We start from the raw sequence: 23,936 nt of genomic DNA on the forward strand, positions 1-23,936 counted from the left end.
GTAGACAGCAATGAGGTCACCCCTGAGCCTCCTCTTCTCCAGGCTAAACAGTCCCAGCTCCCTCAGCCTCTCCTCATAGGGTTTGTGTTCCAGACCCCTCACCAGCTTCATTGCCCTTCTCTGGACACGTTCCAGTACCTCAACATCTCTCTTGAATTGAGGGGCCCAGAACTGGACACAGCACTCAAGGTGTGGCCTGACCAGGGCTGAGTACAGGGGAAGAATAACCTCCCTTGTCCTGCTGGCTACACTATTCCTGATACAGGCCAGGATGCCATTGGCCTTTCTGGCCACCTGGGCACACTGCTGGCTCATGTTCAGCCTACTATCAACCAACACCCCCAGGTCCCTTTCCGTCTCTGGCCGCTCTCCAGCCACTCTGTCCCCAGCCTGTAGCACTGCTTGGGGTTATTGTGGCCAAAGTGTAGAACCCTGCACTTAGTCTTGTTAAATTTCATCCCACTGGCTTCTGCCCACCCATCCAGCCTGTCAAGGTCCCTCTGCAGGGCCCTTCTACCCTCCAACAGATCAACACCTGCTCCTAACTTGGTGTCATCTGCAAGCTTACTGATGATGGACTCAATTCCTTCATCTACATCATCAACAAAGTTATTGAACAGGATGGGGCCCAGCACTGATCCCTGGGGGACACCACTAGTGACTGGCTGCCAGCTGGATGTGGCACCGTTCACCACCACTCTCTGGGCCTGGCCCTCCACCCAGTTCTTTCCTCTTCTCATCCTCCAAATCATGCCCTTGCAATTTTCAAAGCCCTGGTCAGCAAATCAGATTTGACAGTATTCCAAGGTGTTCCTCCACATGGCAGAGGAACCCTAGGACCTGTTGTCACAATCTGCAAAACAAAGCTATTTACAAGTTCAAATATTCTCAACTTTGCTACACTAGCGATACTGGCCAGACAAAGGGTAGAAAAGTGAGGGCAGGCAATAGCACCACACCCTTTCCAACAAAATTCCCTCTTAAAAAGGCAGTTAACAGATCTGCTCATTTAGTGACAAGCACATTTGAGATGCACCATAATAAAAATTAGTAGCTTCAGTGTCTGTTTTTCAGATGTTGTGAACTAGCAATACTAGACAACTTGTCAAGCTGAAATAGGGATAATTTTCTCATATCAGCAGAGACTCATTCAACCAGGTTGTGACTACAGTGTTATGACACATGGCTGCCATTCTTGAAGCCCCCTTCCCTACATAGCTAGAACCAAGTAATAACTTGTTATGTACAACACTGAAACCTCAAATCTCTACATGGTTTAATTTCTGATCCAGAACATTTTAATAAGCAAATATTGACTGCAATAAATTGCAGTTGATTCCATGATCTAACAGTTAAAATAAAATGTGGATTTGTGGAGATCAGAATTATTAAAAGCTCTGCTAGATAATACTCTAAGTCTCTCTGAAATGGGAAGAAAGATGTCTGTGGTTCAGCTTAACAAGAATCTAAAAGCACAACAGCTAGCACTGCAGCCTGACCAGTCACTGGAGTCTTTAACGTTTGAAGCCTTCATACACTAAAAGGTCTCCAGTGCTTCAAATTAGGTGCTGCAACACCTACCTTTTAAGTGCCTGACCCATACAGCACTAAAATAATTCCAAATAACTAAGTTGCTCCCAAAATGTACAGGTCAGATGTCAGCTGCATGAGAGAAAATTGAGTCCTACATGCTATGTAGAGTCTCCTCTTAAAAAAAAAAAAAAAAAAAAAATCAGAGGAACAGTAAGAAAGGAAGAAGTTTCTCCTGTTTCCCATGTTGCAGCCTAAATGTTATTCAGAACTGCAGACGTTCAGTGTCTGCTCAAAAGCCACACCTTATGATCTCTCATGAGGGTAGAAGCTTGTGGTTCTTTAAGCCAGTTGCCTGGATTGTTTTGTTTTAAAAGAGAAGCTGGAAGAGCAGTAGTAGTCAGCATACATATTTCCTTTAAAATTAGAGCTTAGTCCAAAGTCAGATGTTCAGCTATTCAGGACAACACAGCCTGCAGAAACACAGAGCTGAGATTTCAGGCCAAAGATAATGAATGCAGCTTAGGGAGTTTAGCAAAAATCCACAGAGAAGTGGATACAGCATGGGGTCCTTGCCTAAGTGCTACAATAGTTATTTGTACCATCTCTTGAAGGGTCTCTTTTTTTTCTTTTAAAAATCCACTTCATTATAGACATTAATAGGCTCTTACTACTGCCCACACTTAAAAAAAGAATTCTTCTCATCTCTGAGAATTTCTCAGTGTCCTCCTCTTCACCAAAATGACAAGCTGTTATTTGTCTGTGAACTTTTCAAGGCAAGTAGGTGTGTCCTTACCCATGAACTGACTCTGACTCTTGACCCACTCAAGTCAAGAAATAAACAATAATAAGTTATTTTGCTTACTCTCAAAACACCTCTCCTAGAGGCTAGTGAGCAAAGTTCATCCCTTTTCCAGATCAAGGTAAACTCTTTCTGCCCTACAACCAGATTCCCTTCCTTTCTAATAGATTTATTTATTTAATAGTTTGGGGGTTTTGCTTGTTTGGGTTTTACTGTTCTTGTTTGGTTTGGGTGGGTTTTTTTTTTTTTTTTTTGTGGGGTAGGTTTTTTGGGTTTGTTTGGGTTTTTTGTTTGTTTGGTTTTGTTTTTTTCAGATGTGAGGTTTGGAGTTTTTTCCCTTACTGATAAGAGGTTCATATTCTCCCCAAATATCAACTAGATTTTTCAGAATTAAATCATCAGGAAAAAAAGATGCCAGACCTAGTATGATCAGCACAAACCCAGAGGCCTTTAACCATTCCTTGCTTGGAATGACATAGCCACAAATTGTTTGGAAATACATGGTAAAAGCATACAGAGTAACCTTCCCTCTACCTGCTGACTGGTTGGCTTGAAAAACAAAACCAAAAAAAATGAAAAACCACTCAAAATACTCACCAAACCCCCCATCCACTTTAACAAATATTATAAACACTTCATTTTCAGCCTTAAGAGCAATTCAGAGGTGGTTCTGCATCTTGCAGTCTCTAAGATGGGATATCAAGTTATTAAGGAGCCAAACCAAACCGCCACTTCCACAACGTTCTTGTAAAGACTTCACTCCTCTTCTGTGCCTCAGACTCTCTAGTGCCTTTATGAGAGATACAGTCCTGCAAGGACAGCTGCAAAGATGGCCTCTAAATGTTTTTCATTCACTATTTCTTTTATTAATATTGCTGGGATCGTTTTTTCATCGTAGAACTCGCTTTCTACTTCACTGGAAAGAATTGCTACAAAAGCAATTCTGCTACCAACAGCAACAATCCCTCCAAATACAAGTTCAGAAAGAAAATTAGTACATTCAAAAGAAGATTTGTGTTCAGCCAAAGAAGCTGGAGGTATCTCACACAAGAAGTTCAGTGCAAGAAAAAAGTGACAGCTAATCCCAGTCAGGATCAGATCCATTCTCCCACAGCCTGAGAACTGTTACAAATCACCCATGCAATTAAGTTTAGCCAAACAATAATCTTGGTCTTGTGCAAACAATATTAATAAGGCCCAGCAGTGAAGCAGATCAATCAGAAAGTGAAAAATAAAACCATCCCGTAATCATGTGTGATAGCTTTAAGTATCCTATAACAAACACGCTTTTCCAGGAGAGCATAAACTTTGGGTTTGTTTACATTAAAATACAAAAAACAACAACAAAACCCGAACACACATGGAAGAGTTACCCACCTAATTAAACACAGAATTCAGATGTGCTTTGTCTGTGGTAGGCACCATTCTGTGGGTTTTCTGATGGCTCACACATGTCAGTCAAACAAATCTTTAATATGGTATCATGGACACAACAGAATTCAACGTATTGTAAAGTGAACACGTTTTGGCTTTGCACAAAAAGCAGTGACTGATAGAGTAGCCTAGTACTTGAGAATCTCTTGTTAAACTGTCACATCTTCCACTCCTTTTCTGTGATATAAAGTTTTACCAAGTATGTCTCCTGTCCTTTTCAAGAACATTACTTAAGCTTGAAGTTCCTATGTTAGTTACAGTTACAAAGCACTCTGGACTTAGCTTTCAAGCTATATAAATGTTTCATTTTAATTGTGCAACTAATCACTGCTCTTGCCACTGATGTTGAACTTAAGCATCCACCCAGAGTTACTTTAAGCAGGGAGTATTTAATGCATCTGTCCAGCTTCCAGATCAGCACCCCTTCTGTAGTCCATTGCCCAACCAAGAAATTACAGTTTTAGCTCAACAACTCAGGCTGTCAAGTGGTTTGTCTGGACTCTAAACTTGATTTTCTGTAACAACCTATGGCATGATCTCTGGACATAGACAACATGTCTATTTGCAAGGCTCATCTGCATACAGATAATAAGACCTCAATTCTCAAGAGATTAATTCAATGGCAACTTCTGAAATAGGCTAGAGGAATCTACTTTAAAAAAATTAAACCAGATAGGTCTAGAACCCCACTGAATTAACTTGGAAATGGGTTAAACCGAGACAGAAACAAGTTTAACTGGTTAGGAGTGTTTGTCTGGTCTACCTCTGCCCTACAAGTAGATCAGCACCACGGTGCACCCAACAGGTGCAGCTCACACCCCCACAGTGCAGGAGGCACATGGGCCTAAAATCTGGGTGGTACCATCACCTCCTTCCTCTAAAAGGAAATCAGAGGGGTGCAGACAGAAGAGATGCTAAGCACCCAAATGGCTCTACCAACCTGAACATCTATGAATACTGTGCTATGCAGCTGGTCACCGAAAGATATATCAACCAAGAAGAATTTTTCCTGACAAAAATCTCCCTTTGCTTAGGTAAGTAAGAAACAGAGCAGAATCTATGATCAAGTGCAACTCCTAAAATTTGGGATTTCATACCAGCAGCCACAACAGCCAGTGCAGCGTATTTGTATTAAAATATATCATTTCATTTATTAGACCACTGGTCCCAAACTTTGAGCTGATTAACCCTGTCAATCATCAAGATCTCTTATGGACTACAAAATTTCCTAACATGAATATCTAATCTAAATGCTTACTTCCCCCACCCCTTTCCATGGACCAGTCTTGAAATGCCACTGTTCAGAGATGTCTCTATCAAACAAGTCCTCTTATGAGATATGAATATGCTAATACACAAATCCAGGTATGAGAAAGCTAACTACAAGCATTACAATCTTGTGTGGATTATCCAGCTTTTGGGAGGAAGAAGTCAAAAAGCTGATTACTTAGAAACATAAGGATGTGAACGATCAGACTATGAATTAATTGAAAGACCTGAAATAATCACACTATCTGAGAAGAACACATTTTATTCCTCTCATGTCCAGGAACACAAAGCACTGAAAACGCACACGCTCACCACCACCATTAGTCAGAAGTAATTTCTTGGCAGAAATTGAAATCAATCCCAAAACTAGACTCTTCCAGGGGACAACAAAAAGAACACTACAACTTAGATGCAAAATCATCCTCCTGAATAGTGTACTGGACACCTTAAAGCTTGCATGCCTTCCAAACTGAGGCACTAGCACTCAGATCATACATGATGGTTTAGGCTGGAAAAGACAGAATCACAGAATACATCTGGTTGGAAGAGACCTCAAAGATCATCCAGTTTAACCCTCGACCCAGCACTGAAGGGTCAACGCTAAACCATGTCCCTAAGCACCAGGGACAGATCATCTAATGACTCAATCCTTGTAAAAACGAGAAGTTCATTTCTGTGAGGAAGTCACTTGAGCATCACAGTACAAAATGCAAGAAAATCCCACAAAAGCCCTAGCCCTCATGTTCTAAAATTACTTACACTGTCAAATGAATGAAAAATAGTTTACCTGCATATTTTGTGGTGTTTGATTCATCCATGGACCAAAAGCAGTGATCAAAGGCAAACACCTGTAGAAGCACATAAAAAGACAAATTAGGAACTCAGGCTATCAGATATTTCACTTCAAGCTGTGCAAATCCATCACTGTTTAACAGCAGTTAAGCTCTACTCTTCTTATGGATACTACATCAGAAGTGCAAAAAGGCTTCATCAGTTGGAATACTTTTGGGAAATCTTGAGAGCTGCAGCAGTGCAATAGTTCTTTTCTACCTGTGTTATACACAATGCAAAATACTGCTTACTGTATCCTTTCATACAGTCTTCAAAACACAGCCAACACCTAACAATCAGCTCCACTTTTCTCCAGGTACTAATGCTGACACATTTTTGCCAACATTAATGAAATGACACTGAAATTAAATGACACTGAAAGGATTCAATACACAGAGCACAACATGATGACTATTTAAAAGACACCAATACAAGATGCACACAACTTTTAGCATGGGGCTGAACTTCTAAGCCTTAAAGAGTAAATTAATAGTATCAGATTACCTGTCTGAATCAAGAGCACAGTGCTGGATCTCAACAGGTGGCTCAAAAACTACAACCAGAAAATGTAGCTCCATTAGGCAAGCTATCAGAGCCTACTCTAATGCAAAGACTGAGTATCGCTTCAGTCAAGAGTTCCAGCTGGGTAGAAATCAAACGAGATTCAATATTGTGCTCAGTGGGCTTGTGGACCTTGAACAGCATCCTGTTACAGCACTTAACATCCTGCTACAGACATTTAACACTGTTGTTTTGGCAGCTTTATGTTGCCACAAGCACACTTCAGCTGCAGTGTATTGTCCACATTTTACCATGGTATACTGACTGTGCATGAGTGAATGAGAAAGAATTGGGGGGGGGGGGGGGGGGCATAGAAGGAGAGGGTGGGGAACAAAAGAAAAAAAGCATGGGGAAAGTCATCTTTATTAAAACTTTGTCTGGTCTAAGTTTTTCTGTGCCTGGGCTTTCATAGAATCATTAGGGTTGGAAGACACCTTTAAGATCAAGTCCAACCATAACCCAACTACCATGACCACTAAGCTCTATCTTGAAGCACCACATCATCTACATGTTTCTTGAACACCTCCAGGGATGGCAACTCCACCACCTCCCTGGGCAGCCTATTCCAATGCCTCACCACTATTTCAGTAACGAAGTTTTCCTAATGTCCAATTTAAGCCTGCCCTGGCACAACTTAAGCCCATTTCCTCTCATCCTGTCACTTGTTACTTGGGAGAAGAGACCAACAACAACTTCACTACAACCTCCTTTCAACAACTGATCTCCTTGGTCTCCCAAAATGTCTCTTGCTGTATTTCAGAAGGATAAAAGCAGGTAGCATGGTGACTTCACCTCCTTCCCTTTCCCCCAGCTTAATACAAAACATATCAAACGGCCTGCACAAAGACTCGATACTGAGACTACACCCAGTCCACAACAGCGAAATGAATTCTGCAATTCCCTTCTGATGTGAAAACAAATAAACAAAAAATACCCCGTAATAATAATAACCTGACAGGGAAGTCAGAGTCATTTACTGCACCACAGGCAGACACCGCTTCATGATTCAGGACGTTCCCTGGTATGACTGAATCAAAAATGTAGTTTTGCCACTGAACTGCAGGCAAAATCAGCAGTTACTTCACTTTATCTTCTGGCCTCCACCTAAGTAGGGGCATTTTAAATTACTTCTGTGCATTTGTTCATTGTGCTTCAAATCTAAGCATAAAGAACTCTCTGTCATCAACTTTTACAGTCCCAGAACTCCTATTTCTCTTCTCACATTTCACTTCTACAGAAATTTTCCTTATGGGACTTGGTAACAATGCCTAGTATCTCAACAGTTAAACAGCAGCAGTTCAATTACCAAAAAAACAAAACAAAACAAACAAACAAAAAAAAAAAACCCACCATCCCCATTGTAGAGATCCAAATCTACCAGATGCCCATTCCTCTACCTTGAAATTGTTATCTGCAGTGGATCACACAGCCCAGTTACAAAGGTTACCCAGCTACACATGCTCATATGTAATGACTTAAATGTCAATACAGCAGTACTGTAGACTGATTTTATCTATTGTCCTGCATTTTTCTCCCTGGCTAACACTGAGAATCATAGCAGGATTATTCAATAACTCCTAATCTTAACACTGATCTTGTGAAGAGATTAAAAAAAAAAAAAGTGCTTATCGTAAAATGTTTCCTGTAAAAAAGCAGGTTTTATTTGGATTTTTTTTTCCAAAGCTAAAACTTGGTTAGACTGATTTTTAAAAGTTAAAAAATTATTATGCAATAGGAAGAGACTTCAAAATAAAACAAATGCAAATACGGAATTTGAGTATATTTTCATACTAAAAAGTCAGGGCACAGACAGTACATTTATAAAATCTGTTCTGGAAAAGCACTAATTCCTTCTAACAGAACTAACAAGATTACAAAAAAAACCACAACAACAAAAACCACCTTGTCAGGCAAAGAAGTGGAAATTGCTGGGGCAGGGTCATGCACTATCTGTGAAACACAGAGCAGCTACAGTAAATTTCCCTTCTCCATGAAAACAGGTAGGCAAACATTTAACAAGTACTTTGATGGGTGATGACGAAAAAGCCACCATGAACATTCCCAGCAATGATGGTTTCAGGAAGCATCCAACCAAAGCAGTTTTCAAAACAACTGAAGATCTTTGGCAAAAGAGTCCAAATACAAGAATTAACAGAGTAAGAAATGAGGCATAAAAGAGCAAGAAACTTGGTCCCAGTCAGTGAGGCTGTTCCACACAATCATCACAAAGGCATTTCATAGGAAATTCCTGGTGGAAATTTCACTGAAGAGTGACCCTTTTGATCATCTTCCCAGTACAAAGATAATTCACTAGCTTATATTTTCCTGACATCCAGTGATGAAAATGCAGCACATGCAGTCCCAAGAAAAGTGATGAAGCATACCTGGGGTCAAGATCCAGAGTCTATGCTATGATGAAGATAAAAACCTCTAAGTATTTGTCCTGGTTTGAGTTAGAACAGAACTAATTCTCTTCACAGGATCACAGGATATTAGGGGTTGGAAGGGACCTCTGGAAATCGAGTCCAACCCCCCTGCCAGAGCAGGACCATAGAAGCTAGCACAGTTTGCACAGGAATGCATCCAGATGGATCTTGAAAGTCTCCAGAGAAGGAGATTCCACAACCTCCCTGGGCAGCTTGTTCCAGTGCTCTGTGACCCTCACAATAAAAGAAATTCCTCCTCATGTTGAGGTAGAACTTCCTGTGCTGTAGTTTATACCCCCTGGCCCTTGTCCTATCACAGAGTGCAACTGAGAAGAGCCTATCCCCTCCCTCTTGACACCCAGCCCTCATATATTTATAAACATTTATTAAATCCTCTCTCAGTCTTTTCTTCTGCAGACTAAAAAGCCCCAGGTCTCTCTCTCTCAGCCTTTCCTCATAAGGCAGTGCTCCAATCCCTCAATCATCCTGGTAGCCCTCCATTGGACTCTCTCGAGTAGATCCCCATCCATCTTGAAGCGGGGAGCCCAAAACTGGATGCAATATTCCAGGTGAGGTCTCACTAGGACAGAGAAGAACCTCCCTCCATCTGCTGGACACGCTCTTCTTACCGCACCCCAGGATACCATTTGCCTTCCTGGCCACAAGGGCACATTGCTGTACCATGGATAACCTGTCCTGGTGAAGTTTATTATTCCTTCCCAGATGCAGGACTCTGCACTTATCCTCTCCAGTGATTTAACTTTTCAGCTTAGTCTCTTACAAGAAACAGCACTTTCTGCAGTTGGCAGCTTCTAGCAGTGATAACACTCCATGCTTACAGATGGTACCAAGGATTGGTTTGCAGACCAGGTAACTAAATCTTGTGTACCACACTGGAGGTGCAGAGTAAAAGGCTGCACTCCCAGGGAGCTGCTGACAGAGGAGACAGCCAAAGGGTATTCCCACTTTAATTAGCCAAAACAATAGTCTACAAAACTTGTTTTTATTAAAGCACCTAATCAATGCCTTGAAGAATTAACGATTTTAAGGGTTTATACCTGCAAGGATACTTATGTGAACTACTTACAAGTAATGAGTACCATATCCACTATTAACTGCTTGCTGGATTAAGCCAAATGACATAATTAGTTTAGAAAAGAATCTAATTTCACATTCATTATTAGTAGGTTTGAAGCCTAATCCTTGGTATAGGCTACAGAGTCTGGGGCCTCCAGCACTGCATTACCCAGACTGAACATAATCCCTAACATACTGTCTACATAGCTATAAAATATTGTAAATGTACAGCAAACACTTAATAGCCACTTCCATCTGACTGGGATGGTCTGTTAATCATATTGTGGTTTTTATCAGAAAAAAGTTGTGCTGGACAGGTGTAGATATTGCTCACAGGGCTCTCAATGAAACAGTCTGATACGTTGAAGAGACTCACAGAGCTACCTGGTTGCTAAAAAGGAAAGCAAGGGAGAACTGAGGAAGAGAAGTTTTCCTTCACCAGGCAGCTGTTCTTACATCCCTATTACAAGTGGTGATGGAGATAAGTGAAGGAGATACATTAGGAAATGTCAAAGTCTCCACCAGTAACCTTAATGTAAATGGAAATCATTAAAGAACTGAAAAAAAAGTTGGTCACCGTATGAAAAAGACAAGACCTAACAGAAGCCTAAAGCACAGAAATCTGAAGATGGCCTAGGGCACAGCTCACAAATCTCAGCTCAGATCAGCTATTTTGTCACAAAATTGCACTAAAAGGCCCAGATTAGTAATAAACAGGATGTTTGCAGAAACAGAAAAACACCTTACATAATTTCTATCACAGCTTGTGAGCTACCAAGTTGACCTGGGACCATAATTCATCCATGGCTGATGATAAAGTAGTTCATTAACATAAAAATAAAGAAACTTAATATTCATGAAATTTCATATTAAAACAAATAATCCCAATTTGAAGATCAACTACATGCAGTAGCCCAATACTTGTGTATATCAAGACACTTCCAAACCTTATATCACATCTTTACAAACTCACAAAGCCTATTTCCACTGATGAAAAGAACCTTCTTCAGTCTCAAACGGATAAATATTTCACACATTTTCAGTTTTGGCATCAGAGCTTAAGGATGGGAATAACCACCTAACTGTACCTAACAAACACATGGTACATGTGAACAAGGGTGGAGCTGTTAAGTTTTTGTCAAAGAAATGCCAGAATTAAGCTTTTACATGCCTGTGATGGAACATGAACATAAAATGAAGGCTTTTGCAAAAAACATTTCATGAAATTACAACAGAAAAGTTGTTCCCTTTAATATTTTTTTAACAATGATCAAACACTTTTGTATTAGATACAATAATTGGGACTGACAGAAGTGCTTTATTAAATGCTTTTCACAAAATTGAGAACCTAAAAACTAGGTCTATCATTTTAAGAAATTCAGTATCTGGGGTAAGGGTGTGTGGATGTATTTGGGTATAAATCAGCACACTGCACCATTTTAAACTGTACTATCAGTGTGATTAATTTTCACCTGCTGTGACCTTCAATTACATATTTTTGTTGTTTGGTTTGAATTTTGTTGTTTTGTTGTTGTTGGTTTGGTTTTTTTTTTGTTTTGGTTGGTTGGTTCTTGCTTGTTGTTTTGTTGTTTGCTTTTGTGTTGCTTTTTTGTTTGTTTGTTGATGATTTTTAACGTTTTTCTTTTCCCCAATTAAGATTATATCAGTCAATGTTAAAATAAAGTCTGTTCCATTCTTCCCTGCCTATTAGGAAAAATACACATCACTTACGGAGATGCTCTCTTCTGATACTTAAAAAATTTAAACCAAAAGAGATTTAAACCTGCTGTCTGATTGATAAAGTATATAGTGCCCTTGCGGCCAAGAGAGCCAATAGTATCCTGGGGTGCATCAATAAAAGTGTGTCCAGCAGGTCTAGGGAGGTTATTCTCCTGCTCTACTCTGCCCTGGTGAGACCACACCTGGAATACTGTGTCAAGTTTTAGGCGCCCCAGTTCAAGAGAGACAGGGATCTGCTGGAGAGAAACCAACAGAGAGCCACAAGGATGATTAGGGGACTTGAGCATCTCCCCTGTGAAGAGAGACTGAGACCTGGGGCTATTTAGTCTTGAGAAGACTGAAAGGGGATCTCATGAACATCTATAAATATCTGAGGGGTGGGTGTCAAGTGGAGAGGGCCAAGCTCTTTTTGGTGGTCCACAATAGTAAGACAAGGAACAACAGTTACCAGCTTGAATATAGATGATGTCACCTCAACATGAGGAAAAACTTCTTTACAGTGAGGGTAATGGAGCACTGGAACAGGCTGCCCAGGGAAGCTGTGAAATCTCCTTCTCTGGATGCATTCCTGTGCAGACTGCCCTAGGGGATCCTGCTTTGGCAGGGGGGTTGGACTCAATGATCTCTCGAGGTCCCTTCCATCCTCTAATGTACTGTGATAGGACAGATACATAGATCAATATCCACCCCAATTTCTATTCCCTGCAGGCCTACAGAGCACTCTGCTACTCCTGCAGTGGTCACATCAGACTTATATACACTCTTTCTTGAAGGTCTACAAAACAAAGAACACCACAAAATAAAACCTCACCCAGAGCTAACTACAGCTTTCTGTAAAAAGTAGCATCCAACAGACACAGGATAAAATCAAATTACTGAAGCAAAATATCAACACAGTTTTGCATGTGCTGACATAATTCATACAGTCCTTTTACCTTATTGCTGCTACGAGCCCTCCACCAATACTCTATTTGTCATCCCAGTAAGAGTCTTCCTCTATCTCAATAGGTGCATAACACTCATTCTCTCTCCCTCTGCATTAGTAACAACACAGAGAATATTTTCAAGGTGAATTTGAACATGCTTTGGCTGCTTTTACACAAATCATTAGTTCCTGAATATCCTTAATTACAAACAAGAATGGTTTGTTTCTTACTAGATGTATTTTGTCTTCCTTTTGAGAACAGAATTTTAACTTTTTAGCAGAGTTATGTGCAGTGTTGTACAAACATACTTAATCTTTCAAATGTTTTTTTTTAACGCATTAAAATCATGGCTTGTCCTGGACACAGGTTTAACAAGTCATGTGTCTTGTCTGCAAGTCAGTTGGATTAAAATTAGTTCTTCTGGAACTATGAACTCTTTAACTTAAAAGTATGAGGAATAGATCTTTAATGTATTTTCCTTTATCAAAGCTGTATTTATTATGTACTACGGCAACATGCTCAACATTTGCAAGCAGGTGAAATGAAAAAGACGAAATACTTACCTTAGGTGGTTTTCTAGGTGATTGGCAATAAAAACATCAGCAGTCATGAGAAGGACGGACACAGCATTCACATAAAGGGAAGGGAGCAAAGCAAAAAAAAAAACCAAGTCAGTTATATATCATTACTGCAATCTGAGCTTTTTTGTAATCCACAATGTATTTAACAATAACCAGAAGATACATTTATGACCAGTGATTACTTAATTACTAATATAGCCTCACCAAAAAAAAAAAAAAAAAGGGAAATGACAGCTTTCTTATAGGTAGAAAAATCCAAAAGCAGTGAGTTCCAGAAGGAAGACAAGCATTTGTTTTGTCATGAAAAGTCAAAAGACTGCCCATTTTTATGGAAACAAACCAGCCTGCATACTGGCAGACCAAGGTACCTGAGTGAAGCCCCACTGACTTCAGCAGTGCTACATATGGAAGACCAAGGTAAGAGTCAAACATATGTTACTTGTAGAGAAGTGGGAAGAAAAACAAACCTGTGATTTCCCTAGACACAGAAAGCCTACACTGAATATATAGGAAGCCAACACAAAAACACACACCAACGAATTGTCAGAAATAAAACAGAGATGGCAACCCCCTAAACTAAAGACACCAGGTCAGATTACTTTAGCTTGTCCTTACATGTTTGTATGTTTTTGCTGGCAACCATGTGGCCACATAGTAAATTAAGTATGTTTGAGGTTTTTTGGTGCGATTAGTTTCAAGTGAGATTGCTACTCCATCTTACTGTGCAGCCTTTTATGCTCACTAGCCCATTGCAGCCCAATCCAAGGAAAGAGTTGAAATTATGGTGCAGAATTAGACTGACTTAGGACATTCATGAGCATTACAACATCAGGCAGATGTTTAAATTATGTATTGAAACAAGACTGAAGTGATACATTTAAACTTCTACTTGTTCTTCACTATAAGGAAAACAAAGCACACAAATGGGGATGAAGAGTAAAAACAAAAGCAGAAAGGTCTACAGATAAAACAGCAGAGAACATATAAATCTTACTAAGATAAGAACGTGGATGAAAGGTCTCTACCTATCCAGCAACAGACACAGTACACAAAATTCAAAGATACAGAGAGGCCACAGTCTCAGTGCAGAAACACATCAGACTAAACCATGCTTTCATCCACCAGACTACACACAAACTCCACCAAGTCAGAAGGGAAAATCCCAACACTTTGAGCAGTTTTTGTAGCAACCCACAATATAACTGCTCAGCAAGAAGAGCTGAAGAGCTGAAGAGATGCAAATCCCCCAATATATCTTACGCAATCTTTTCTGCCCACTCTCAGCGCGTACCTTAGATGACATGTCTGCCTAAACCAGAAGTTACATGGCTGGTACACAGCACTGGTATGATGTAAATGTATTTGCCTCTGAGCCAAACTACTCGTTCCAGTTTTACCCCTTCATTAATGGTGGCTACACAGCCACAATTTGTAGCTAACTCGTGTCCAGGTAGCTCAAAACTTGTGTAGAGTGCACTCTAAGTGAAAAATATTCAAGGTATAACCAAATGTATTTTTCACTTTGATCAGTTTTCAAATGTGATGAAAGTCCAGCAGTATCAGCTTGTCTAGGCAAGGTCCCAGTTCTAAACTTCCAAGGAAGTCATCAAAGATTTTTCTTTTTTTTATAAAAGCTTCTAAATACACTCATATCTCGAAAATTAATTCCAGAAGACATAAACTTTCTTAGGGAATTCCTGCTAGACTGTTCTACAGGTTCAGCAGGAATCCTAAACAGTTTAATGTAAGTAAAAATCAGCAGAAAGTTTATCAACTGGTTAGAGGTTTTTAAAAATCCTTCTTGTAAGACCCAACTGAGAAAGCTACAGAATGTCACTGAAGTAAACAAACGGTTTGACACATTTCTTAAGATATTTACTTAAGAAATGTAAACCTTTATGAAGTTGCCTCTTAATTTTCCCATTGCAAGTAAAGCTTAATAGCAACTTTGTTAACCACTGGTGGACACCCAAGTTCCCCAGTTGGCAGCAGGATGTTCATCAGTGATCCTGATTTCAGAGCCCAAGCTGCTGCAGCTTTCTACCTCATCTTCCCTCCTGCTGCTCCAAACTCTTTGGCTGTTAAGACCAAACTACATCCACACATCTCATTTCATCTCCAATTCAGCTCTAAGAGGCCAAGTAGGTCACAACTGTACTATAATTATTTCACTTTTGGAAAGTATTGGGTGGATTCTTTTCCTTTCTCACAGTCAGTTAATGAAAACGAAGCAATCATAACCAGATATGTTAAGTGACCACAAACAGTATCTATAGCAGATGATGAACAAACCACAGGGCTCTGCTGCTTGTTCTTCTACGCTGACTACACCAGAAATCATTATCTAAGACACTGAGTCTGAAATACCTTCTTGCTTTCGCCACACTTGCAACCACAGTAAATTAATGGTACTCATTGTCTTCCAAAATTTATGATTAAGGGTTTACATGTAGAGGCTACATAGTTATTGGTGTGTTCTTTAGGATCACTGGTCAAAAGTATTAGTACAAGGAACTCCCAATATGCTAGAAAAGGGAGAGAACTTGAGATTAATTGAAAAAATTTTCCTTCCTTTCAAGCAGAAAGATGAGCAAATTGAAAAGGATCATCCTGATAGATTAAAATAATATTTTTTTGATTTCACTGCTCCAGCATCTATGGAATCTAAAGCCCAGCTGTTCAAAACAAATAGCATGGTATTTTCTGAGAGTTTTGAAATTTTTTTTTTCCAGTCAGGCTGAGGATATTACCAGCAGCATGTCTGCTTCACTTAGAGGCAGAGTGCAAGGGAGCAAACAAGTGGTAGGACCATCATAAACTGCCTTTACTGGATTGAAGCAGCTGCATTCTTTGCCCACCTGTATCAGGCTTCCAGGGTGGTTGTAGCAGAGAGAGCAGACAGCACTCCCAACTGCAAACAACGTAAATAATGTAGCGACAAAGGGATAATATTTCTCCTATCTTTCACAGTAAGATCACACACCTCTAGAACCTTCGTTGTCTCATGGTTTATCACTGCAGGCTGGTACTTGCAGGCTTAATACCAAGCATCTCAAAAAGCACATCTATACATTATTAATAGACACTGCACTACTTAACAAAAGCACCTAACTAAGAAAAACATCACATCTGCCACAGTAACAGTTTTTGATGATCATGTACTGCAAACTATTGGCAGCAGCACATCATTTTTATCTACAAAGTACGCAGAAAAAGGTAATTTATTTGACCGTTTCCCCCAAAGGATCAAAGGATCTGTCAGGAGCTATGCCCTTAAAGGAACTGCATCCCACCTTTCTGCTTGGCACCTCCTGCAGAGCTGACTAATGAAGCTGATATCACAATTCAACACCCTGATTCCTGGAAGAGTTACTTTGCATACCGTACGAGTGCACAGTCATAGATATTTAGTTCTTCTTATTCTTGCATAAGGTGGGCAGAACATGCCCTGTATCTGTTTAATCCTCCTACCTAGCAAAAGTCTGTTCTATAGACAAAATAATGCTCTGAAGAACTGCAAAAGAAAAATATTTCAACAAGTAAAGCAGTTTGATCAAGTGTCTGCATAAGACAGCAGTTGATCGTAACCAGAAACACCACCAGAAAATACACTGGTTTCCCACACTTTATGGAAACCCTGCATCAAGGAGCTGTGCTGCTCACAGGCAAAGAAGTGTCAGACACTAAGGTCAAAATGACAAATACTGCAGTGGAAGTTAAACAAACTCAACATTACAGTAGTAGAGTGATTTCCATAGCTCAAAAAAAGCCTAGAAAATGCCTGGATATTTCACCATAACAAAAGTTTCACTCCAAGAACTTAAGTTAATTGACTACAGCACTGATGAACTATCAAAACCAATACAAGCTCATTAAAATAATCAAAAGGCATTATGTTCTGACATTTACAAGATGATAAAGTGACAAATGCCCTGGAACACCACTAGTCCCCAACCTGCCTTCACTCCCAGGTTCTCACTGTTTTTACTGCCCAAGGCATTATTATTGCAGTGCCAGCTACCTGTTGATGTGAAGTTCAACTGGTTCTAATCTGTAAACAGAAGCCTTGGTGTTCATATAAAAACAAACTCTGACAGTCCAAGAAAGGACTGAAACCTGTCCTACATGCAATAGCACACCACTTTGCAAGCTATGATTGACTTAGAACAGTCACCACAGAAAGATTAATCTATTTTGCTAGAAAGATCACAAAAAACCCCAACACAAAATTCTTTCTACCCTTTCACATATGGGAAGTTTTAAATAAAATAAATAAATCCTATTTCAGTTAATTATCTTAGTTTTATTAAAAAGGCAAAAACTAAAATTGTAATTCTGCTCAGCAATCAAATAGCTCTAGCTCAACCCTGCCAACTGAGATCCCATCCAGAACTACCACATTAATAAATTTGTTTTCCCCAAGTATCTCATCACTCATTCAAACCTTACCCAATATTCTAGTTATTGTAATGAAATCCTGCTACACCTATGAGGTGCAGCATAACCACCATACAAGTATATTAAGCTTGTTCTTACTAACATCCGGTTAGCATCATAAACAAGACAGCCAAAGCAGTGCAAATCTACCTAATCATTCTTACTAATGAAGTTATGCTACCAAGTAGTTGTGAACCTTCTAAAACTGATTCTTTTCCCCTCCTTTTCAAGAAAACTGACTATAAAAGAATGTAAACAAGATTTTTATTAAATAATCACTTTTTTTTACAAATTGATCAAGATGAGGAAAAGAGGTAAGGGGAAAAGAATCCTGTCTCTGAACACAAGAGCTATTAACTCTTAATTTAGTCTTAAATAAATTATTCTTAGCCTGTATACAACAAAACTGTTGTCAGGGCAAATATCCTATAGTTAGAGAAAGTATGTGGAAACGCATTCTAGAATTATTAATAAAATTACTGTGGCATTTACTAGGCATCCATTATTCTGTTGCATTTATTACCAGCACTCAAGGGGACAGCCACCGTGAGCATTAACTGGGATTTCAATTCTGTGCATAAACTCTATAGAGACTCACACCAAACCAACCAGTCCCTTGGGTTAGTTACTCCCAGCTATTAACTACCTCTTAAGTCTCTAATGTCAGTGGAAAATGTTCCCTTTAAAAGTTACCACTCCTTAGAAGTTTTTTCAGAAATGCTGCCTGTAAGAACCATCTACACACTAGGCCACAGTGAAGATATACCCATTGCTCAGGCAGTGCTCAAAGCTATTTGAAAAACACCCTGCTATTTTACCACTACATACATTATTTATTGCAAGATAAATTACCTTCGACAGTACTCAAAGGAAATTTAATAAGCAACATTAAATTGAATTTTATTTATAAAATGCTAGTTTTCCTGTTCAAAACTCCAATATTACAATTTGCTACAAGGACACAAATGACTATTAGCAGCTTACTTGTAAAGACTAGAATCTCTAGGCAGTGGAAACACTATGCACTGTAAAGAACTAAACCATAGGTGTTAACTGAGTTGAATCTTGGCTGCAATACCTTACATTGATCAGTAAACAGAGAAAAGGAAGGACAAAAAAAAATGAACAGGAAATAAACACTCCTCCTTGTCTAGAGGTAAGTGTATTCTTCCTTGTTAAATTAGGACAATGATATAGGTGACAGTTTCCGAAGATGTCTTCTGGCTGAACAACAGACATGAATCCCCAAGTCTCCCTTATACATTCCTTTATCACAACAGGGAAAATAATCATTCAAATTTCATCTACTCTACATTACTAATGAGGTTTCAAGAGAGACTAATTGGGCTTGGCACTTCCGCCTTTCACACAGCTCTGCATTCTTTACACATAACTGTCATATGAGAAAGCTGCCTGAGACTCAGCAAAAGTCATAGCTTGCTATCTGCATTTCATCCTAGTGTGTGTTTTTAGTGGCATGAACATAAAAAGGAACCTATCAGATGGATTTTCCACCTGAGGGCTTCAGACAGAAGTTTAGATTGCCTTTCTGGTAGACACCAGGGAGTTGAGGGCTGAATACCTTTTCATAGAACACATACTATACAACAGGCTCCTCCTTACCATGAGAGCCATGAATTTGAGACGATTTATATAAATATTACATTACTTTAAGCCACGAGCATTTCCTTTTCTTATGGCAAAGCTTGTAGGCAAGATGTCTCTAGCAGGCATTATGTCATCTATGTAATCACAGCATCACAGGATGTTAGGGGTTGGAAGGGACCTCCAAAGATTATCGAGTCCAATAAATATGCACTTGCTGGTTGTGACAACCACCTCCTCGCCATGTGCCATATGCTAAGACACAAGTAAGATGAATGACAAACAGTTCATGCAACCACTACAACTAGCAACATGGGAAAAATAAACAAGATCCCTACATTTTCCTGGACTGAAAAATGAAGTACGCACTGCTTATGTGCAACAAAACAGGAAATATTTAGACCTGCAGCAGCAGTAAGAGCCTAACACCTTTGCAGGACTAAAATACCCAAGGATCACCTTGTGATTGGAACAGATGACAGTAACAGATCACAGATTAAAAGACTCAAATGATAATTGAGCTCAGTATTCAGCAAATTGTTTTTTCTAGACCTAGTTGAATCCTAAATGGTTGCATTCACATTCTTGAAGAAGTCTGGGTTTATATGATGGAGAATAATAGAACCAGGAGAGGCTGAGAATTGATGCTGTTCAGCCTGGAAAAGGCTCAAGGGTGATATCTCATCAAGGGTGCAAAGAGGACAGAGTCAGGCTCTTTCCAGTGGTCCCCAGCAACAGAAAGCAATGAGCACAAACTGAAACATAGGAGAATCCTTATGAACATCAGAAAACTTTTTCACAGTGAGGGTGACCAAACACTGGCACAGTGGTGACCAGGGAAGTTGTGGAGTCTCCCTCCTTGGAGACATTCAGAAGCCACCTGGACATGATCTAGGGCAACTGGCTCTAAGTGGCCCTGCTTGAGTGGGGAGTTAGACCAGATCACACAACAGTAGGGGTTGGAAGGAAACTCTGCAGATCATCTAGTCCAAATGATCTCCAGACATCCCTGTCTACTGCAACCATTCAGTGCAAAATGCCCTTTTTTATTTTTTGGTTTGTGAGATACTGTGGCATAGACTAACATGAACATTAATATAAGAGATGATCTGCAAGGTTGGCGATTCAGGAATTTGTAACCATTACTATCATCCTAGACCTGTAGCAATTAAAGTAAAAAAAAAATAATCTAAAAATCCTTATATGATGTGCTCCCCACACTAATCCATATGTATCAGCTTCACAGAAAGACATTTTCAGCAGGAAATATAAGATTCATGGCAGCCCAGCAACTTTTAGTGCAGTTTCACACCTGGTGAAATTTCCTTGTTTCCAAGAAGACAGTCAGTAAGCCCAACAAGTGACATTATCAGGCAAGGACTGGCATCCAGGTTTGACCTATTGATCTTCAATGAATGACTTTGGATAGTACTACTTCAACATCAAAGTAGCAGTTTTCCATTTCCTCTAGTAGATAAAGGGGGTTCAATTTAATCTCTATTTTCTTTAGTTTTAGGCAGATAGCCAGAGTCATCTGGCTCGCAATTCACGAGTGTGTTACAAGGTTAGCTACATGTGCTACACGTTTACCTGGACCATGTGGACCCCAGGAAATGTCCAGGTTTGCACATGCACAGGTGCTTAGCCCATTGTCTAGGTGAGGGCATGTTTTGGGGTTTGTCCCTTCAGGACACTCAGCACCATTATCTTCACGGTTTTTAGAACACTTCCAGGGGCAATGATTGCTCCTCTTCCCCAGGCAGCTTGTTCCAGTGCTTAACCACTCTTTCAGTGAACAACATTTTCCTAATATCCAGTCTAAATCCCTGGAGCAACTAGAAACCATTTCCTCTCATCATGTTCCTTGTTACCTGGGACCAACGCCCACCTTGCTACAACCTGCTTCCAGGTAGTTGTAGAGAGCGAGGTGTTCTTCCCGCAGCCTGCTTTTGTCCAGGCTAAACAATCCCAGTTCCCTCAGCCGCTCCTCATAAGACTTGTGTTTTAGACCCTTCATCAGCTTCATTGCCCTTCTTTGGGCACAAGCATTAATTTTGAAGAGTAATGGTACCACCAGATCAGAAGAACAAGAATAATGCAGTTTTAGTAAGCATTACAAGATAGCATGAGAGAAACAGAAATTATCTTATACTTCATAAACACCAACAGCATTTAAGGAACTCTAGAAAGAGATCACAATATTATGGTGCACAAGTCACTAATGAGACCAAATAAATACCTAAGAACCGAAAGGCATTTTCATGTTCCTGAAAAGAAAATTAGTTATGTCTATTCTTACAGATAACAAAGTGAGATCACATCTGCCAATATACACTAATTGGTTGAAAAAAAGCAGTAAAACATAGAGCAATGGTCTCCAGGTCATATAGTCTACATCTGTCACAGGCAACAAGGCCATGAAGTCCTCTGAGATGGAACCAGAACAATTCAAAGTATTCTGCCTCATGAAAGGCTCTTCCTTCTCTTGATGTCTAGAAAACTTTCCCAATTTTTCATACTGAAGAAATTCAGTCTCCTTTATTTGTTCTCATATCAGCATCGCCCTGTAATTTAAAACTTCACTCCAACTCAGCTTGCTGCAAACACTCTCATGTGTTACTCTTCCACCCTAGGTTTAAGTATACTTTTATGCAGGTTCTGCAGTCCTTTAGTTATGGTTAACTTCAAACCAATTTGAACTTGTATTTCTTGCACACAGTGAATCTAAAACACAGAGAATATTCCAAAAAAGGTTCTACCAAGTGTCTTTTGGAATGGCATAGTTCCACACTGTTGTCCACACTGCATTGCTTATGAAGCAAAATCTGCATTTAAGCAGTTTGGAAAATACGTTTTTTCACAGAAACAAAAATTTTTTTGCATAGAAAGCTGCTGTGGTTTAACCAAAACTAAAGCAGAAATCTTTCTAGTCTTTGCTATAGTCCAATAGTGCTCTGCAGGCTCAGATCTTCTGTGGAATTAGAGATCAGAATGAAAGGAAGAGGGAAGAACAATAGAAATTGTTGCATTTTTGAAAGCTGAAGAACTACCTTATAGCTAGCAAATTTTTTCCAAGAACATCACAGAAACAGAGAAAAGAAAACCCTGAAAGCAAAGTTCTGTAAACATTAGGCTGCCGGTGCAATAGTCTTATCTCTGCACTGGACGAGGGAAGAGGAAAAACAGGGTTTCAACTGTGTACACTCTGTTTCAGATCTGAGGCAGAATGAGTAAGCTTCAGACTGAACAGACATGGGCAATCGTTGTCCAAAAAAACACTTCATTGTCACTGTTGAAAAGACAAAGGCAGTTTTAGAAGTTTCTGCTCTTCTCCAGCTTCTAGGTCTCACTCAGCTCCATGCCACAATCTCTCACATTCAGATGTGCCTCTGCCAGATAAATGTGAGTTAAGGAAGTCAGAGTATTGAGGGGAGCATTAGTTTGCTTTGCCATTCTTTATTTTAAAAATGTCTTCACTGACTTGGTTTACAGAACCAGAAACCAGCTGTACCCATGGAGGGAATGTCCACACCAAACATCAATGTGCAATTGGGAACATGAACCTGGGGAGAAAGAGGTTAAGTTGTACTGACTGCTAGGCCACTGGCATATCACAGGCTGCGCAGATCCTGCCTCTGACACTCATAAAACCCTTCAAACAAGCCACCCAACTAACACAGTAGAAAACTCAGCAGCAGTCTAGTGCAGCTGCAGAACACAGGCGTGCTCACTAGTCAGGGGCAACTAGAAACCTAAGAGAACTAACTGGTATGTTGGAGTTTCATAATCTTTGATGATTTTTTTTTTTCCTTATATTATTTTACCTATATTTTCCCTTATACTATTTTACCATTTTTTAAATCACACAGACTTTTAAAAGCAACACCATCTTGTGACAAAGCCCACAGTTTAATTATGGGTATATCTTTGTATTGTTCTGAACCCACCTCCTGATAATTTAAGGTAAAGTCCCACAGTTCCTGTACGATCACAACCAGTAAATCATTATTCCTGCTGTTCATGGACGTACAGGTCTCTAACCATAGCTCTTTCCCCATGTCAGATGTTACCTTCTAGACCAAAGACCTCTCACTTTGTTCTTGGTTCCTCATGTAGAAGTGGTCTGTAAGGTCACCACCCTTACTGCCATTTTCTACTTCTTCCTAGTTCAGCACACCTTTTTGAGACAGGAAGGCCAGAATAAAAGCCAGCAGTCAAGATCAGCTACGTGCAGACACAAAGCTTCCTCCATCATTCCCATCTCTTTCCCAACATGCTCCCCCAAGCAGGCCATTAACAGTCCCTTGCTGTTCTTCATCAATTTGCTGAGCACTAAGCTGATGTTACCCTAGAACAAGCGTAATTTCAAGATGATTCTCCCAACGTCAAGGTGTGCAGAAACCACATCTGGGTACACAAGGTCAGAAGAGGTTTGCGTTTCACAGCAAGTTTCATGTACCCTTTTATCAGCCAGCCACAACCTGCCTGACAGTCTTCCCTCAGCTTTCGGTGGCTGCCACAGTTAACCGCAGCAAAAGCATAGTGCTGCTAGTATGTTCCCTCATACCAGCATTCACCTTCTCCAGTTCATTTACAAAAGAAGAAATAGCAGACCAAGCAGAGACTTCCTCAGGGCTCCACACAAGATGTACAGGGGTGGGAGAGAAGATTTTAGTTGGACAAGTGGCTTACTCCTATTGAGCATGTGACTTTTATT

The 23,936-nt window shown here is 39.9% G+C and overlaps 1 protein-coding gene across 1 annotated transcript in view; it reads right to left on the reverse strand.

Moving 5' to 3' along the window:
- Positions 1-23,936, reverse strand: part of KIF13A (kinesin family member 13A) — a 107,133-nt gene that overhangs the window by 51,710 nt on the left and 31,487 nt on the right. Inside the window, exons 3-4 of the mRNA XM_054381844.1 lie at positions 13,160-13,172; positions 5,823-5,883 (exon numbers count right to left, since the gene is read on the reverse strand). Of these exons, the coding sequence (XP_054237819.1) occupies positions 5,823-5,883; positions 13,160-13,172 (74 nt within the window). The remainder of the gene's footprint in view (positions 1-5,822; positions 5,884-13,159; positions 13,173-23,936) is intronic.

Source organism: Indicator indicator, chromosome 6 (genome assembly GCF_027791375.1).
Source record: "Indicator indicator isolate 239-I01 chromosome 6, UM_Iind_1.1, whole genome shotgun sequence".
Taxonomy (NCBI): Eukaryota; Metazoa; Chordata; class Aves; order Piciformes; family Indicatoridae; genus Indicator; species Indicator indicator.